We start from the raw sequence: 20670 nt of genomic DNA, 5'->3' as shown, positions 1-20670 counted from the left end.
TCGGGTTACATACGCTTCAGGTTACATACGCTTCAGGTTACAGACTCCGCTAACCCAGAAATAGTACCTCAGGTTAAGAACTTTGCTGCAGGATGAGAACAGAAATTGTGCTCTGGTGACACAGTGGCAGTGGGAGGCCCCCATTAGCTAAAGTGGTGCTTCAGGTTAAGAACAGTTTAAGGTTAAGAATGGACCTCCGGAATGAATTAAGTACTTAACCCGAGGTACCACTGTAGTAGAGTGTGACTAGAGAGGCAGAAAGGGTGCTAACAGTTGAATCTTAAGCATGACACAGAAGATAAAATACATTTCGAGTGTGTTGGGGGAGGATTCAGCTGCGTGCCGAGATAATAACCTAAGTTTGGGTCATTAAGGTAACAGAGGACGTGGCTTTGTGCCAGACAGAAAATTGGAGTGGTTTCCTCTCAACTCTGGTAGTCAGGAAGACAAAGGCCAGAGTTGATGGTTGAGCTATGGGAGCTAGCAGCTCAACAAAAAGTCATCTGGTATCTTAAATGGATTTTGGGCTGGGATTTGTAGTAACATGGCTGTTTTAGTTATAGAAATCTGTTAACCAATTACGTGAAATGCTTATGTTTCATTGCCATTATTGCCCTCATGCACACTCAGTAGCTTATATACATGTATTCCTTCAATTTCAGTAGCATACATGCATGAAGCCCATTCTATTAGCTATTAAAGGAAAGTTGATTCCTTCTTTTCTGAAGTGCTGCATCCAAGAAATAATTCAATATTGTCCTTATGCACTCTGATTATTGACTTGGACTTATCCGTATCCATCCACTTGGCACCCACTTTGCTAGAACTTTAGCTCAAGGTTCCTTATAAAAAGGTGTTTAATAGCATTCAATTTGAATGGATTTCTTTTTGCTGTTTGTAAACTTTATTTTTGTCTACATTCTTCTGTGCTTGGTCTCATTTCTAAAATATGCATGTCAGACAATAAAGATTACATATTATTTTAAACAATAAGTTGTGAGATACATTGGGGATAACATGGTTAAAAGGTAAGGTAGAAAATCTTTAAAGAAAAATGTTAACTACATCTCAGTGAAAACCAAATTCACCCTGTGTTATGCCATGCTCAATAGGCTTTTCGTTCTTGCCAAGTGAAAGGTGTTCGGGAAGGTAGTTACAGTACTTGCTTCTTGAGGAATTGTACAGCACCAGATAGCTGACCTAGCAAGGAAACAGAACAAGGAATGCAGAAAAATCCTTTTAAACTACGGGACTACTTACATTCAGTGACACTGCAGTCTGAACATTACTTAATGGTAGGCCTCTTAGGCCCTGCTGGCAAAATATCTACACAAAGGAGTTAAACAGATTGTTGAGTGACAGGCTCTGTAGGTATACAAGAATTACTAAAACAATAGTTCTTATTTCAACTTCCTGTTAGGGCCAATATACCTCCTGCTTTCTGCTTCACATAGGTTCTTCGATTGTCTCTTGCTACATCCACTCCAACTAATTCAAACTGCATGATGAACGGACTGTAAAAAGGCAAATATGAGACAGAAGGAAACAACACATACCTTTCCTGAGTACATATCAATTTAAGGCAGGAAAAGAATAAGCAGAACAATGGTGCCTTTCTTTTCCTCTAATACTGCAAAGTGTCCTCAACAACTTGCCACAGAAAACTGTGGTGTGATTGCTGCCTGGGTGGGATCTCTTTGCACCTGTGCTGGAAGGAGAATAGGCTTAAGGCCAGCATTCCAAGCAGCTGCCAACCATTTAGCTCACCTGTGCAAGCTACAGGTTGTGTCAACTGAAGCTGAGATAAAGTTCAACACAACCTTGTAGGAGAATCCTGTTCAGTGCAGCACACAAGCAGTCTGGGAAGGTGGAGGGTGGCTATACTTTTCCTCATTGTAGTTTCTTCACAGGATTGCAACACTTGCTCCCCTCTGTTTGACAAAGAAATCAGCTCCCCATATTCTGTGTGAGGTAGAAAGTGTTAGCAGCTCTTGTTTTATCTGCTGCTAAGTGGATGCTACTAATTGTTTGAGCCAGCTTTACTCGGTCTTCTCCCACTGTTTGTGCTGCTGCTTTCAGAAATGAACTACAAGCACTGGGTCAACCATGAGCAATGTGCCTAGATGCTGTGACAGTTGCCCTGATATTCTGGGGAAACACTGTGTTTGAAGCACCTATGAGGCTGGTTTGATTGAACTCCAGGAAATGCAAGGGATAATTACTATTTGGGTGTGTCTGTTTTGAAATCCCACATGGGCATAACCTACTGATAAACAAAACCTGCAAGAGACTGCGATCTACTCACATAAAAAAAAACACCTGGCAGTGATCTACCCCTTTTGGGGGAGAGGTTCAGGTCAAAGTTGTTGAGCTTTTTTGACCTGTTGGACATCCCTGCTCTATGACACCTATACCTATGGAGAGCAGCCTAAGGGCAAGCGGCACAGTACTTACTTTTCTGTCCTTGAACATCTGGCTACTGCTTCCCAGCATTTGCCACTTGAGGCTGCTGCCTCACTCTGCCTTATGAGAGGGCTGGATCTCATATTTTATTTTAATACATGACACTCCAAGTACAAAATCATGGGCATTTCTAAACACTTGCTTAAGGTAATTTAATAGCAATCTCCCATGGTAGCCCTGGGTACTATGAGGGGTACTAGACATTTCACGAGTCATTCACCAATCCCAAGATTTGTTTGGAAAGCTATGATAGTTTATATTGTAGTGTAAAATACAATTCCTCATACACTACTATATTGCAGACTACTTTTCTGGGTTTATTGTTCTAACCAGGCAACCATATTTTCTTACGTTACAGCCACAGTGTAGAAGGCCAGTTGAACAGTTCCTGGATTTTAAAATCCAACGGAATGTGTAGGGTGGGGGAGCAAAAGGAACATCTAAGAAAGAGGAAGACATTGCTAAGTTTGCACATGCTGCATATTACCATGGACTGCTTTGTGCTATATAGCGCGACAAACCTGTGAGTCATGAAGTGCACGGTCTTTGGGGAGCTCCAGGCAGTCCCAGAACACAAATATATATAAATCACACATTTGCTTATGCATATTTGTCACATTATCAAAAATGTAATATGCAAGATTTGTCAAGCAAGACACTACTATGGTGGGTCAATTAAATCATCAACCTTGTCTGTAACAGGAGTTTCTTTCTACTGAGTCTTATCATACAAAGTCAATGAAGTAGGCAACCATGTACATTAGAACAGTGGAAAGGGCAATTCTCCAAAAGGCCTTATCTGGAAAGGACGGCCGTTAATATATGTATAGCTGTCAAGCTATCTTTACCTCCTCATATACAAGTCTTAAAGCATTACATCTGAAAGAAACATAATGTAATATTTCCCCACTGCTGACTATTATTCTATTCATTTTTTTCAGGACATCTCTAAAACAGAAGACATTACATTCACAGGAGTTTTAGAGACTTTATTTATGTATAAACAATTTAAACACTTTGCCATAAATTATCTTTGCCTGTCTCTATTCTTTGCTTAGCAGCAAATTAAAATTAATATAAAAACTCAATGAACAATTCATACATGTATATTACAAAAAAGTTCTGTACCAAAGTTCTTATTAGACTTGTTTTTATATATTTTTTAATTTCTCCCCCCCGCCCTCGGTGACCATAATGTGATTGTCTCAGTTTCTCGACCAAACAAACACACTAATAATTTTTTCTTTTTTTAAAATCTGAAACAGTGATTGTGCCTTCTGGCTGATGTATGTACAGGGTGATCTGAATTGGTGCCCATTTGCAATAGTGTTAACACAATGCCCACAGCTCTACTAGAACTGATACCAACAAACTACTGAATCTAAACAGACTACACCCTGTAACTGTGTTATACTGTCCACAATGGAATCTTCAAAGACATACAGAGTATGAAATTTATCAGTAGTGATTTATAGCCACCATTTTGAATTGAACTTTACACTCTGCCCTCTTTGAATAAATTAACTTTAGGCCAGACAAAAGCAGGGTTGGAGTGCAAGTGCAGGTTTATATTCCTTAATATACTTCTTTTGCTATTTCCAGTGCTCTGTTGCTCCTGTTCTCATTTCTTCCAGTTGCTACACACAAATCACCCCAGAAGTCATGTATTAAATGCACCTGTATTTTGCTTTTAAATGAAAAAACCTCTTGAATGTTTATCAAACAAGCAGCCTGAAGAATCTTTCCCCATCAGCTGGTCTAGTGGAGGTGGGTGGCCCTCTTGAATATCTTGAAAAGTTTGCTCACGTGTGAGTGGAGTGAGGTAATATAAGATGAGGCCTTCTCTTTAAATATTTTTTTCTGTTTTGATTTATGTTTTCTTTAGACCCAGAACAAGTGGGTAATATTTATGGGGTACTTTTGAATCTGCACGGTTTAAAGTTTTCAGTCTGGCTTTAGTCCACTTCAGGATGTGGTTTTTAATCACTTGGATAGCAGCATTGAACTCAAAAAATGTGAGCTTTCTTGCCACTTACTATCCCAAAGTAGCTCAGCCAAGTGCCCCCGTTGGTCTTCATCTCCTTAGGAGAGGAGATAACAGTTGTAACTACTGGTTCATCCAGACAAGGATGACAGCAGGTTAATTTGTTACCTCTTTCCCATTTCATTCTGTCTTAAGAACTGGATGTTGCTGCTACTGTCTGCCAGCTCTGGGTACTGCTCCACTGGGAGCACATAGTATCCTTCATAACCTTGAACCCTCCCTGTGCTCAAAAGCTGCTGCTTCTCTCCTTCAGTCCACAGGCGGCTACCCTCTTTGCCATCCCGTGCCTTCTGCTGTTCTTTGGCCCAGGCTGACCCCAAGGCTCGCTGCCGAGCTTGGTCCAGCACTCTTGCCTTCTCTTCATCCAGTGTGTCAGGGGTCAGGCCATAGCGTATGTTAAGGAGCAAGGTGGAGTACTGGAATTCAATATTTGTAAACCTTCGAGTCCTTCCATTGATTAGGAGGGTTGGCTGGGACACCGTAACGTTTACTCCACTGTCCAGCACCTTACGCCCACTGGTCATTGCCAGGGTAACAAGGTCGCCGTCAGATGAGCCAATCTTGACAAAATAATGGGTGTCCTTCCCCTCAATGCTATAGTGCATCTTTTCCAAGTAGTAAGCATTGTTAAGCACTGAGGCGATCTTTCGGCTGTCTTCCGTTGTGACACTTGAAACCCCTGTGGTTACTCTGCCTTCCTTCACGGCAAACATGATCCCCTTGCCAATAATAGGAGTGGTGGTTGCAAACCAGTGACCTGCTTTCTCTCTTATATTGGCATGTAATCTTTTAGATATGACTTGTCCCTCAAGGGCCATGAAAGCTTGGTTGTGCCTCTCTGTTGTCTGCTGGACTCCAGTAATTAACTAGAAAAAAAAAGAGGGAGAAAAGTTACATTATTGTTGAAGCACAAACAGTAAGGGATTATTTAATTCAGGGATAGTGAATCTGTGGATTCCAGATGCAGCTGGACTACATCACCCATTGCCCATGCTGTTCAGAACTGATGGGAGTTGAGATACAATAGCATTTAGGAAGCCACCTGTGCTATAATTCTCATTGAAAGCCCAATTCACATGAATAATTTCTCTTGCAGATCATTTTACTATGATACTAATCAAGTTATACCTAAACCTCACGATTTATGCAAGTGCACAGAGATTCTGTGCAATACAATTGTAATGTGTTCTGCATGGGGCAGACTTTAAATATTATTTTGAAACTTTACCTGGCACAGAAAGCAACTGCTCTAACACTTGTAGGGAGCCAGGCATTAAGAACATATAACAGCACTACTATATTAACTGCATTTACTTCCTGTTCAGTTCTGGGCTCAATTTAAAGTGCTGGTGTTTAAAGCCCCAAGCAGTTTGGGGCCACACTATTTTAAGGTCTCACTGTACCCATGCAAACATGCCGAAGCCCTAAGATTGAGATCCTGCTCACCAAGATCGATAAGGAAATTGAGGGAAATTAAAAGTATTACTAGGTCTAGCTGGCTACAGATGCCCAGACTGCCAGGCCAGAAAAAAAAGTTAAAGGGAGCCCAGAGTAGGCAGTGGGCCCTGGCAGCTGTCCAAGGTTGCCAGGTGTTGACATCAACCCTGCAGAGACTTACCTGGTGGTAGCACATGGCCACCACGACTGGAAGCCATTGGTAGCCTTAACCTTTATAAATTTGTCAAACCCATTTTTAAAAGTTATCAAATGAGATTCAAGCTAGTAGTAACCATGCAAAATCTTATGCATTTGTGAACATAATTTACAATGTGGTATCTGAAGTATTTTGCAGAGGAGAGATACCACATCCAATTCTGACATTAACAAAGGCCAAAAAAAAAAAAGAAAAGTTTTTGACTATATTCACGAGAATGAATTAGCCCAAAATTATTCAAGCTTTTAAAATCCAAAACATATTTTTACTATTTTAATCCAAAATAAAAAGTGCATCTGAGATTATTTTTGGATTTGTATCAATAAATAGTTCAACTAATGTTTGCAGCTAAATTTTAGCAAATAATTTGAGGTAATTTTTGAGAGATGATCCCTCTTACATTATGTTTAACTAAACTGAGAAGCAAAAATTGCAAGTTGCCCACAAATCCAAAACTCTACCAAATAAAATACTAAGGATTTTGGCATTATTTTGATTCAAGCATGCATCTTGACTTTATGCATGACAATTAACCACATATCACAATTTTTAATGCTTATATAAAAGGTGAGCAGAAAAGGTGTATATTACAAAATGAATGTCTGAAAAATTATTGTGGGAGGTTTTAATCCATGTTAATCAAGTAGCATTTCAAAGGTAAATCCAGAAAGGTCTGCATGCTGCAATGATGGTAATAATCTGTGTTGACAGCAAACAAATGTGCAGAGTGTGAAATCCAGCTGATTCAGTTTTCTTCAGTTTCATCAGTTTTACTTTACTTTCTCAAGTATGCTTGCTATTGTTAATTTGCAAAATAATGCTAAATGCAACACGAACCAAGGTAAATTTACCATGTGGTGAGAAAGAGCTTTTACTTACCTGTCCCTTTTCACATGCCTGAGACACTGACAGCTCATAAGGAGGTGGAACAAAGTACATTTTTGCTCTTGGGAAGCCAGGTATAATGTTGCTGAGCTGAAAGCCAAACATCACTAACCAGCTTTTCACATCTGAGAATTAAAAGTAAATATGTGTGAGACTTGAAGGTGTGCAGTAAACATCTGTAGCAGTGACCCTGAACTCCTAATTATAAGGCAGGAGAAGAGTTTCAAGATTTCTACCCTACTTCTTTCTTTTTTACTTTGACATTTGGATAACAAAAATTCCCCAGCAAGTGTAAAGGACAGGTGTTGTGACATTTGCACTAAAAACAGATTACTGAAAGGGAAGCCCTCTTCTAAATTATATTTAACCCACAGGAATCCTAAGAGCCAGTGTGCTGTAGTTATTAGAGTGCTGGACCAAGGAGACCTGGACCTGGACCTGGGAGACCAAGGTCCACTTAGCTATAAAGTTAAGTCATCTTGTGCCAGTCACTATTTCTCAGCCTAACATACATTACAGGGTTTTGTGAGGATAAAATAGGGTGAGGTGGGAAACTATATATACCGCCCTGAGCTCCCTATGAGAAAAGGTAGCACATAAATGCTCTCAGTTCTACTATTACTACCAATAAATTTTAAAAGAACTTCTGAGCATACCAAATACTTTATAATATCTAATTTTGTGGTTACACATTGAAATGATTATTCCACAAAATGTTCTCAAGTACCGTGACAAATATTTTACCTCAGCTAGTTTCACTATGATGGGAGGATAATGTCAAAATACAACAGTGTCTATCCGCCATCAGATAAACAGATTCCCCTCCACACCTGCAGCCCCTCCATGTTATCCCCCCAAAAGAGGGTTGGGGAAGCCTCTGGAGCAGATATTGGGGGCATGAGGGCTGCAAAGTACAGAGGAGTCCTGGTATATGAGTGGAAGTCTACCAGGGCATTGTTGGATGTCATCCACTGCCTGTTTCTCAAAGTCCCTGTTTTCAGCAAATCATTTAATCCTAGAAGAAATTGTGGCCTCAGCTAAAGTATGTCTGCACTTATTTTTGCCTACTAAATGTGTGCAGAGCAGTTGTTTATGGAAAGCTGAAGGGACTGTCAACTTAGAAAGCAGTGCTGAGCAGCTACTTCACCAGGGGTTTAATAAATGTATAATATGACAGGATAACCTATTCCTTCTCTGTATGTGTGAATAATTATTGTTGCAGCTTCAAGCAAATATTGATAGTTCAACTAGTCTGAAAATGAGCCAAGACCATAGAAGCCCTAACAGATGTTACATGGCAAAAGGCCCATGGTTTCTTAAGAATAAAATAAAAAGCAGCCTCAGGAGCCTCTAACTTTAAACATAGAACAGCGGATAGTAACAGTCCTTAACTCTTCCTCTTCCAACCATTTTTTACACTCAACATGCCCCCTTTTCCACTGTTGCTACACTTAGAGCTGAGATTTAACATAACACTTTCAGACCACTATTCAGTCCTCTCCCTTCCCCCCTTTTTGCAGCCTTTATTAAGAGTATATCACAATGTAGTTATCCCAAACGCCAAGGTGACTTTTAAGAAACAATACATGTCCAATGAAATCCCGAATAACCTAATCATATATACTTCCACTTTCTTGAAATATAATTTACTGTTCCTTGAAGTTTTAACCTCCCCTGAAATTATAGTAGCTGCATTTATGGGGAGGGGGTTCTTAGTCATAAAAAAGGCTGTGACTTTAATTATGGCACACTCCATGTTCTATTCTGAAAGATTTTCTCTTGAATAGCTCTTAATTGCCTTTCTTTTAAGAAATAGTTAGCATCTAGTTCAGCACTGTGTGATTCTACTAAGAGGCAAATTAGTACCAGCGGAGTAGAAGTTACAACTTCCACCCAAGCTCAAGGCATGCAGTTTATATTTACTATCTCCAAATGTTTCTTAATAGTTCTCAGGAGGAAGAATTATTTTAAATTGTAAGGTTTATGCCTGCCCCCCACCCAGCTGGGCTTTAAACTGTAACTCCTACTGGGCTTGATCCTCAATCTTTTTAGGATGATGGCATCATTTTCACTTCCAGGACATTATGAGCCAGATACTATATTTGTTGTTAGCAATGTGGCTTTACTTCTCAGTTCTAGCACTAGTTTATTTAATGGACCTTTGCATACAACTTTTCTCAAGGCAATGGCTAAAAACTCACTGAATTAAATGGCTGCATGACTGCAGTGTTCCCATCTGTACAATGAAGGAAGCAGTGGTATTGCATCTGTAAATCAAGGTGAGGTCTGCTTGCAAACTGTCATTAGCACAGTGTCTTACAAAGAGATAAACATGAAGCTCTTGTACGGCATTCAGCATTTTAAATTGGCAAGCTTTCTTCATATGCATGAACTTCAGTGGTTTTGTTTGTTCTCCCAGTCAGCTTAGAAACTTTGGGGATCAAGGTCAAATATGCTGATTTGTTATCAGGTGGGGTGATATCAGCTAATTTCAGAGTACCTTAAGGCCACAGAACTGGATGAAGGACTTCATCCCAATTTGAAAAACATGAAGCCATGAGACCCTTTCTCTGTACTGCTGAGTCCCAAAGTTTTAAACTGAAAATAAACTTCCATTTTTTTCCAAGCAGAAGGATTCTGAAGTCTTATTTGATACTATATTATTTACCCAAATACAAAATCTATCCTATACACGTTCCACAAATCTAACTTCCACAGATTCCTAAACCACAAATTATTTCTCACCTGTCACATAGTTCTTTAAATCCAGTTCATTGCTGAGAGGGTTGTTGCTCTTGAACATATACAAGTTGAATGGGGCAGGTTCCTTACCAATATTTTTCCACATTGTATAGTCGGGAGAGGTCCAACGTCCAGCCAAAACATCATAATCCCTCTGAGTAAAATGGACCAGTTTTGTTAAGGGATCATACAATCCTCCATGAAATCCAATTACTATCTGGAAGTCAGGATTAGAATCATAGTAGATTTCCCCATATGCCGTGTACTGGAGTTGCTTGATCATGAGGCCATTGATACTGAACACTGCCAGAGGTGTACCCGTGTTATCTGAGGCAACATAGTATTCTTCTCCACTGCTGCTTTCCATTGCAAACAGATGACCTTGCAGATCATAGTAAAGAGAGGTAATTTCTGAATTTGAATGATTATACACATGTGTTATTCTGGTTGGGTTGTGAAGATCAGCATAAAAGTATTGAAGGTGGTGTCCCAAGTTGGTCTTGTAAGAAGCCCGTCTTCCTACTCCATCATAACGGTACTGAATACTCCATCCATTAGCCTTATTGTAAGCTCTTGTTAAGAGCCCTTTGGAATTGTACTCAAATATGTCAGAACCTCTTTGACACAGAAAGCCATCATCATCGATTTTATACTGCATATCACCTAGGCGTGTAATCCTATCTCTTAGATCATAGCGCAGTGGCATCAATCGTACACTGTTTCCGGGATTCAATAGATGCAAGTTGCCATTTAGATCATAACTATAACGCCAGTTTGGTCTATCATTGACTGCCACACTTTGGAGTTGCCCATCTCCATCATAATCATAGGTGTATTTAGTTGTGTTGGCATAGGGCCCAAGCTTCAATTCTCTCTTAGTTACCCTCCCCATGCTGTCGTATTGCACTGTCATCCAATACATGAGCGATCGGAACATTTCATACTGAACTTCTTTAATGCGTCCATGTGTATCAAAGTGTTTGCTCAGTGTCATTACAGCTGTAGTGATTATTTGATTTATATCATAATAGATTACCCCAAATTTGCCGAAGTGTTCTACTTTGCCTGAGATTTCATCGTAACGATAAAGGTCAACTGGAAGAGGTATCTCACTTATTATAGGCTTGATGCTAGCAATTCGAAAACTATTATCATGATAGGTATAATCAAACCTCGCATTGACCATACCTTCCTCAGAGAATCTGTAAATCTGTTTGTCAACCAGAGGGCCAATTTTACGATAGCGGATTGTACAAGAAAAGCCTCCACTCTGTAGGTTTACCATCTTGAGAACTCCAGTTGTTTCGTCGTATCCAAAAGTCACTGCTGTACTGTCATAAACTATTTCCGACAACTTGGATAATTTTCCATATTTGTAGAAAACCTGCCGACCAGTTCCTAAAAAAGATGTTTTCAAAATCCTTCCATCATCGCTGTAATCAAAAATTACGGAGGCATTACTCTCTGGAGGGTTATAAATATTGCGAATATAGCCGATAGATGTGTGAGTGGACATACTGTGACGAGCAATGCTTGGCATAGTGACAGCATGTAGTCGGTCTGAAGAATCATATTCAAAGATGTACTGCCGCTGACTCTGAAGTAGTAGTACCATAGACTATAAAAAACCATAAAGAATATTAATTATATGTTGTACGGTCAAGAGCGTACCAAATAAAGTTTTAGAATTCCAATCCTGAAAACATTAATAAGTTTAAAGAAACACTGAAAATTACTTCTATGTATGTGACAGTTCCACCCACTGCCATTAATATATTTTTAATACATATGCCAAGTAGCTAGTAAAAAACGCAATTGTCAGATCTAAACTAAAATTGATAACCTAAACTGCATTTTGTCAAATTCTATTCATTTCATGCACTATATTTAAAGAGGGGGAAATGCAATTTTTTAAAAAGTCGCCTCCTTTCTGGATCCTGACATTGTTACTTAAGATATAATAAGGGTAGGATTCAACTAATGAGGTTTCCGCAATGGGGCTTTGCCCCCTCCTCCAAACCAAAATTGGCTCAGGTGGGTGTGTGCCAGGTAAATCCCGAAACAGCACACAGAGGAAGGAGGGCAGATTGTTCTGTCTGGCAAGTTAAAATGCTTGCCTTGATGGAACAATTGCCTTAGTGTGATGTTGAATTCCTCCCCAATTAATTAACAAATGGTGGTGGCTTTATTCAGTGCCTAGACCCACTGAAATTCATGGACCAAATTTAGTTATGTCCATTAATTTCAAGGGGTATGTTCTGTCTAAAACTTAGTTGAATACCACCCAATAGTTTGGGTTTCTTTTAAAATTAATGCATAATTTTAAAAAACTCACCTAGAAAGGTAAACATGGCATAAACAACTAATCTTCCTAGAGGAGGTTAAGAGATAAACTATGCGTTGCTATTCCACCTGGTTTAGTCAGTGATATTAAGCTTACAGTTTTCTTACCAGAAACTGACATTTAGAAGACCTTTCATAACAAAGGTGCATGTATATGTGGTAGTCTTTCCTGCTTTATGGCAGGACCAAAATGCCAAAAGGTTATAAAAGAATTTCTACTAATTAATATATGTTACAATCCTAAACACACTTACCAAGGAGTAAGCCCCAATAGACATAAGGAGGAATACTTCTGAGTAAATGCTTATGATTCTGCTGTTAGAAACTCTTTGGCACACACTTTTAACTATTTGTACATCAATGTTTGCAATATATTAGGTGCATGTCTATGTTTAGATATTTCCCACAATAGATGCTATTCCATATCTGTAATGCTGTTGCTCATGGCAAAAGTTACCTACTTTTTCCAGGTATGTGTAACTCCATACTTTTCCATCAGCAAACATGCGGGAAATAATCCTGCCTTGTTTATCAATATCTGTCCTTTCACTCATGGCACCACGCTGAAGTCCAGCCAGCCGCCCATTGGAGAAATAGGATACATTCACAGCAGCAAGCCCACTGCTGGGTAGCCAGAGAAAAGGGCGTCCCAATTGATCATAAATAATACGCAGTGTAAACTTTCTGTGATCATCGTATATTTTCTCTGTACGAATGTTTCTGTCATAATCAATGGAAAGCAAGTTCCTTCCATGGACCTGTTTAAACAAAAGATAATTTTGTTTACTTCAGTAAATAATTTGTCGTTTAGAAATTCAGTGTAAGAACCATGTAGGAGGAGCATTCAGTAAGTTCACTAGTAAATTTCCAAACAGATTTACTTAGAACTTTTAGCTCTAAATGTTTTACATGACAATAAAATAATTGCATCTTTTTGTAATTGGATGTTGATCTTCTTCTCAAACTAGTTACTTTACTTGCAACAGTTCGATACAGTGGTCTGGAATATTAAACACCCCCTCCGTTGACCCTATAACCAAACAGGTTATCTTACGGTTTTTGTGTGAGGTAAAACTTTGATATTGGAGACTCAGGCAGAAGTTGAACAAATAAGAAAGATTTATTATACAGAACTATGTTGGTAGAACAAAAGGTGTCAGGAAATAAAGTTCTTTGAGGAAACAGTTAACTTATTAATACTAAATCTAGTGGATGTTAAGGCTTTTAAACAAGGTAGTTAACACACAGTGTTTTTAAACTCTAGTTGCTTGTTTTGAATTATTACTCTCTAAGTTAGATGTTACAGGTTTCTAGACTAGATGATAAATTAGCTTATTTCACTTCAGTTCCTTAACTAAGTTGTTGCAGTGTTACAGCTTAATACTTTGGTTTTTAAACAATGTGTACTTTCTGTCAATGTCCCAACCCAACAGTCACACTTCTGAGGTACTTCTAGTAGTATAACAGACCCAGGGGATCACTACACCCCTTTTAACTTGCTTGGGATTCTTCTCTATTTAGAAGATCACTCCCCTCCTGAATGAAGACGCAAGTAGACTGCATCCTCACAACTCTACTTCTCCTCACTCAAACTCGGCCTTCTAGTTAACCCGTCTGAATACTCTCACAAGACACTATTCAGTAATATCAGAAATATTAAAAAATGATGCCCAGAGGCATCGGGGTAAGTGAGCAAGAAAAAGACTACATATATTTCTTATCCAGCAATGATTTCTCTCCCACCCACCCTTACCTGGCTAGAAAAAGCAGCCCAAAAATTTAACCAGAACTGAACTTCAGAGGATGAACCTTTTGCAAGGCTATAAGATAGCCAGGCTCATAGCAGGAGCATACTTTCAGGCAAGCAGATCTGAAAATATTAGCATGAGCCCTAAGTGTTACAAGCAACTTTTACATTTAAGAGTGCTATCTATATGGGTCACGGACTAATAATTACAGTATTGTGATGTTCATAAATGATATGGGATTCTAGATAGTATAGGATAGGGGTGATCAGAAGGTAAGACTGGATGATTTGCAGTAAATCTACATTCAGCTGTTTAACAATAGCAACAACGACAACAGCAGCGGCAACAACAACAAAAGGCTTTAGATTGCTAAAGTGAAGAAAACCAACCAGAAGTGGACTGAGCTTAGTTTGGGTTCTAGTACTGAAAACAAATTCGTAGGGGCAGAATGTGCTCAGAGGCACCCTGTGCTTTAATTCTATATCTTCTGCACCTGGTCCTGACTAATAGATATTGGGGGTTCTAGAAGAAAAAGTAGATCTGACATGCCTGAAATCTGGTACAGTATATGAGTATGAAAAGATGGTCAGGGAAAATGTGTTTGGGATTGAATATGAGACATACTATAGGATGACACATCTAATAGTAGCATTTCCCCTTTTCACCTCTCAAATTCTAACCACTTTCCCCAATGACATCTGTTACTTTACATTTATCATGCTTTTAATACAGGCCCCAGTCAGTCAGATGGAGAGCTTCTAAGAGAAATTCTCATTGCCTTGCTCAGCAAGGTGCTCTGTAGCACAAGTATTGGCTAAGCTATAAATTACATTTGACTGCTGCCCCAGGAAAGACAGTAACAGATTGAAAAAAGAGTGGACTATCGCATCTGCACAAGTGTAGTATAAGGCCATGGGCATTCCTGTCCCTGCTGAACATGCATGCTGATGAGCTGACTCACAGCCAGAAAGATGCTGCTGTGTTGCTTAATGACAAGCTAGGGAACTTGAAATCAGCCTGCAACACAGTCAACATTCATTAGCCTGAGCTAGTGCTTCTCACACTAATGTGGGTAAGATTCTATACAGAGACAGAAAACAAAAAGTCAGTTTCTGAAATGCTTCTGCTGACATTCCTGCAGCAAAAACGTGCTCTCTGTGTGTAAATGCAAATGCAAATAGGGCAATGTGTGGAACTAGTGTGGACTAGCATAATGACGTGTCCCTCCTAAATTTACTCACTGCCTTAAACTACTCACTTACAAAACTCTTCTTTATCATTTCAGCTATCTTCTCCCAGCTACCTATGTATATAGATTTCTCCTGTCAATCACAAGCTCCTCCCCTCAGGTTACTGTGTCAAGGAAATTTGAAGTTTTTAAACTTCCAGCAGCTATGGAGTTTACATTATATTGATATTTGAGCCTCTGAGTATTTGCTAGGTTTCTGCATTAACCATACACTCCTCAAAACAAGAGAGATATGTAACAGACAGGAAAGATATGTGTGTCCCTCTGATAAGCAACGGTCCATACAAGTAGCCCAATTCCTTCATACACTTAAATTTTGAAATCACAAAGGAAGTAAACACATCTATATCCTCTTAAGAAATTCCTGACAACCAGGTCACTCCATATCCATGCATCCTGGTGAGAGAGCAAACATCGGTAAGAATTCAAAATGTTGGGACCAATTGACATGTTGTACTTGCCAGAGGGTGAAAGAGGAGAGCACAAAATATGGTCTGAAGCTCAACATCAAAAAAACTAAGCATGCCCACTGGTCCCATCACCTTCTGGCAAATAGAAGGGGAAGAAATGGAGGCAGTGAGAGATTTTACTTTATTGGGCTCCATGATCACTGCAGATGGTGACAGCAGTCACAAAATTAAAAGACGCCTGCTTCTTGGGAGAAAAGCAATGACAAACCTAGGCAGCATCTTATAAAGCAGAGACATCACCTTGCCAACAAAGGTCCGTATAGTTAAAGCTATGGTTTTCCCAGTAGTGATGTACGGAAGTGAGAGCTGGACCATAAAGAAGGCTGATCACCGAAGAATTGATGCTTTTGAATTATGGTGCTGGAGGAGACTCTTGAGAGTCCCATGGGCTGCAAGAAGATCAAACCTCTCCATTCTTAAGGAAATCAGCCCTGAGTGCTCACTAGAAGGACAGATCCTGAAGCTGAGGCTCCAATACTTTGGCCACCTCATGAGACGAGAAGACTCCTTGGAAAAGACCCTGATGTTGGGAAAGATTGAGGGCACAAGAAGAAGGGGACGACAGAGGGCGAGATGGTTGGACAATGTTCTCGAAGCTACCAACATGAGTTGACCAAACTGCGGGAGGCAGTGGAAGACAGGCGTGCCTGGCGTGCTCTGGTCCATGGGGTCACAAAGAGTCAGACACGACTAAACAACAACAACAACAACTACAACTACAACTTGCCACAGGAATGCTGCTGAGTTTTCAAATAAAAGATAATAACATTTTAGACTGAACGGCAGCAGGCCTGAATTTTAAAGCTTGACAAGGGGGTGGACTAGATGATATTTGGGATCACTTCCAACTCTACAATTCCACTGATTTCCTTCAAAACCTTTTCTCACCATGCAGTGGGAAGTTTCAAGTGCAGTGCTTACCTTTCCTCCTTTTGGAGGAAAGATCATTGGAGACTTCTGGCATTTCAGTAATGTTTGATTAATTTCCAAGTGGAGCACAGGTGGGACAAACAGGATAATGCTTCCCTACCAGGCAGCTAATCCACTGTATGCATCAGTTCCCTGGAGAAAGTTATCTGCAACCCAATATGCTTCCACAGCAAACTGATAGACTTCAGCTTGCTGGCTCTTGCTTCTGTCTCTATCTCATTCTGTGTTTCTTTGTTCCAAAACCACACACACAAAAAACCTGCACCTTTCCTATAACAGAAGCGGGTAACATCTTCCCCATTTAGAATATTCCAGAGAAATCTCCAACTATTTACCTGCCATTGGCTCCCAATGAATACTGTAATCTGTTTAACAAAAGACATGGCCCCAACCCTCTTTCAAAATAAATCTTTTTGTTTTCTGAGAAGCAACCTGGATTAATAAGAACAATGTAAAGCATTCTCTTATTTGTTTTTCACAGTCCACAGTTAGGCAACACTTGGTTACGACCAACCAAAATATTTATTCTGTGGATTTTGCATGCTTCAAGAAATTTAAGGTAGTCAGCTGATCTGGCACCAAATGTTATGGGCCTCAGGTAAGCCAGTTATTCCCATTTGTTTGAATCCTAAGCAGCAAATTGTGAGATCCAATACCTAATCCAATACACATCTCTTTCATGATAAAATGTCACAAATCCGGGCCAACCTTTCTGAGATCTCCAGAGCTCTTCATTAGGCAAGAAGGTGGACAAAGCAAGGTGGAATGGGATGGGGGGTTATGGTAAGAAAAGTACAAGAATTACGGTGGATGTTGCAGCTATAATGCCAGCTTTTAGTTTGCTTCCAAGATGGAGATTGCAGACTAAATAACCTGCCATTTCCCCCTGGAAAACTGCCTTCTGCCCTAGTCATATAGTCACCACATTCTCATTCCAGTGCAAAGTACCCTTTGAACCTTCCTTCCTTCCTTCCTTCCTTCCTTCCTTCCTTCCTTCCTTCCTTCCTTCCTTCCAGTACATACTAGCACAAAGAAGCTTTAAGCCCTTGTTTGCTGATATTCCTCCAAGAATTCCCACAGTAAATGGATGTCCACATGAGGGTAATATACTTGCAATGTACAATAATTACTTGCTCTGATAAAAATCGTTTGATGGAGACTAGAATCATGTCATCTTTATTCTGTTCTCAAATAGTTCACTAATTTCTTATAAAAGGAGGTAACCTATAGATCAACTCTCAACTCTACCTGTTTACACCCAAACAAGTAATTCCTTCCCCAGTCTTACAGCAGAACTTTTAAAATGCACAAGTGCTGGAACATGGTGGGAGACGCCATGTCCTGGTCATATGGTTGGCAGAAGCAAATGAACCCTCTGGATGTGACTGGAACGATCTTTAAGGTAAGCAGCTTTCAGATTGGCCCTCCAAGCAGAGCCCCCAACACAGCAAAGCATTTACAGCATCTTTCCACATTGCAGCTGTAATCTTTGCATTGGGTCTTAGTCAACGGTAACTATGCCAAATGGATGCCATATTCCTCTTTCATAGGTGGCTGTCACTTTCTTCAGATTCATATTTTTGAAGGTCACACAATAAACACACAACATGTAAGAAGTTGGTGGTTTGGGGTCTTTCAAAAGTGAGAACAAGGAATTGTAGTAACCTTAAATGTGTCATGTGCAAACAGTGAATGCTGTAATACGAAAGATAAATAACTGCATTCACTGGAGACGGACCAAAGAATCCAGGCCAACCCTGTAATCTAATAAAGCTTCTTAAGCAATTTAATTGTGAATGCACCATTAATAAAGTAGAAGTCTTTAAATTAGATATCTTTTGACAGCAGTGACTACTTAAGAAGTATTCATCGGTTCCTGAGAATCTGTTCTTCAGCTTATATTTTACAGTAGCTTTGATTAAGCAACATTTTCTCTTATCCAAATTTAAACAGCACATCAAACAATATGGAAATAGACCCCCAGCCTTTCTTGAGGACATGAAAGTTATTCTGAATTATTTTCACAGCAAGCGTGAGCTCAATTCCCACCCCAACCCACTCTGTAGGAATTCTGTTACAGAGAAAGCAATTTGAAAATTAATACAACTCTATATTTGTAAGGAAATAATTTTTAATTATCATTCATTTTCTGCATTCTGATTTTTTCCACTTAATGAAGTAGGTCTCTCTTTACCATGGTTTTCATTTCCTCAGTGGATAAGTCGTAAAAATCACTATTCATGCAGGATTTCCCAGAAAAGGTTTTGATACTGCCAAGTAGGCTGTCTCCAAAGAAACGAGTAGCTTTTTTATTTTTAAATGAATCTTCGTTTAAGCAACAATAAGAAGTCAAAATTCTTACCCTGCATTTCAGAGGTCCCCAAAAAGAAACCTACATCTGCCTACATCTCATTTGTGTGTGTGTGTAATCTTAGGTGGAGAAAGAGGGTGCCCACTAATAGTCATCTTCAAAACAGCACTCTCCCAACTTGTGATTCCTAGCAACTAGTACTCAGAGGCATACTGAGGCAGAACAGAGCCTCCGTGGCTAGTAGCCATTGGTAGCTTTATCCTCCAAAAATACTGTATTTTTCCGTATAGGTTTTTTTCCATAAAAAATAATGTCAAAAATTTGAGGGCGTCTTATACACGGATACATCTCTCCCCATTTTCTTAAATAGTTCTCAAAAATAGGGAGTTTCTTATACCTGAGGGCGTCTTATACACAGAAAAATACGGTATGTCTTAACCTCCTTTAATGCCATCCAAGTTGGTGGCTATCACTCTGTCATGTGGGAGTGAATTCCATAGTTTAACTATGTGTTGCATGAGGAATACTTCAGTCCTCAGTCTTTCAACATCTATGGATGACCCCAAGTTCTATTATTATGAGAGAGAGAGAAACTTCTCCCAGTCTATTCTTTTTTCTCATCATGTCCAGTTTTACACACCTTTATAATGTTGCCCCTTACTTGCCTTTTCTCTGAGCTGAAAAGCCTCAGATGTGACCTTTCTTTCTACAGGAATTGCTCCAGGCCCTTGATAATTTTGGTTGCCTTTTTCTGAACCTTTCCCATCTCTACTGTATCCTTTTTGAGGTGCCACAATCAGGCTCTGACTTTTTTGCGCATTCTCTGAGGCAGACAGAGTACCTGGCTGATTTAGGAGACATGGTGAACGTAATACATTTTGCACTTTTACTGCCTGCTTGCTTTTATAATCTCACCCTCATCCTACAACCAGACCCTGGGAAGTAGGCGTGGCAGAACTGAGTTTATTATATGCCATCATTCCGATACAGAGTGTTTTGTTACAGTACTAGCTTCCAAAAGCAAATGCTCAAATTAATGGCTTAATGTTGCCCCGTATTTTGAATCCAGGTGGTCTGGATCACAAAGTTCTACTTAGCTATACTCTGGGACATCGTGGTTAGGCAACCACCACTTCAGTTCACCATCTGGAACTGTGGAGAGAAACTACATGATTATTATGAGAATGACTAATCTCTGATGCACCATTCTAATAATGGAATATGTATGGATGTGTCTATGTGCAAGCAAACAAGCTTCATAAACATTACTCAGGAACATAGAGCACCTGCTCCAAAACATCATTTTCTACTGGCAGAGTAAGAAGCACCACAGAGTATAATTGCTGTGTCATATTAATTATATGGAAACCCAAACAAAATGACTAATTCCCACATTCCCACTCTCTCTGGGAACAAGAATAACATTATTATCAACGGCATGACTTTAAATTATCTAGTAAACTATTTTGCCTTTCTTCTGCCACCTACCCACACACCTGTTCTTCCAGGCTTGTGTAAGTCACAAGAGGCAATTCCTACGACTGCTTACTGACTCTTCCAGAAAACATTTCTCACTTGAAATTAAGTTGTATGCAAAAGAGATCAGTCTTCATGAGGACTCACATAAAACAGACTAGCATTCAATTTCTGGCTGATAACTTATTTTGTCAGTAGGTGCTAATACTTGTCTACACAACAAAATTATAGCACACCTCTTGTTCTGCAAGCTTAATCATGGTTTTCACCTGATTGATTAAAAGTAGAACTTTATGCAGCACAGGCATAAAGGGGCAGAAACAACTTCTCTAGTCATTGCAAAGAGCATGCTTAG

At 39.5% G+C, this 20670-nt stretch overlaps 1 protein-coding gene and 1 long non-coding RNA gene across 21 annotated transcripts in view; one reads left to right on the top strand and one right to left on the bottom strand.

Moving 5' to 3' along the window:
- Positions 1-3431: 3431 nt before the first annotated feature.
- Positions 3432-20670, bottom strand: part of TENM2 (teneurin transmembrane protein 2) — a 704879-nt gene continuing 687640 nt past the window's right edge. For all 20 annotated transcript variants that reach the window (XM_081899086.1, XM_081899100.1, XM_081899097.1 and 17 more), the window contains 4 exons: positions 12593-12889; positions 9792-11406; positions 7041-7171; positions 3432-5373 (listed from right to left, as the gene is read on the bottom strand). In XM_081899086.1, the coding sequence (XP_081755212.1) occupies positions 4612-5373; positions 7041-7171; positions 9792-11406; positions 12593-12889 (2805 nt within the window). In that variant the 3' untranslated portion in view covers positions 3432-4611. The remainder of the gene's footprint in view (positions 5374-7040; positions 7172-9791; positions 11407-12592; positions 12890-20670) is intronic.
- Positions 16346-17685, top strand: LOC309363149. Its single transcript, XR_014165277.1, has 2 exons — positions 16346-17126; positions 17545-17685. It is a non-coding gene; the product is annotated as an uncharacterized lncRNA (long non-coding RNA).

Source organism: Podarcis melisellensis (genome assembly GCF_964234715.1).
Source record: "Podarcis melisellensis genome assembly, chromosome: 2".
NCBI classification, from domain to species: Eukaryota; Metazoa; Chordata; class Lepidosauria; order Squamata; family Lacertidae; genus Podarcis; species Podarcis melisellensis.
This window is presented reverse-complemented; position numbering and strand designations above follow the sequence as displayed.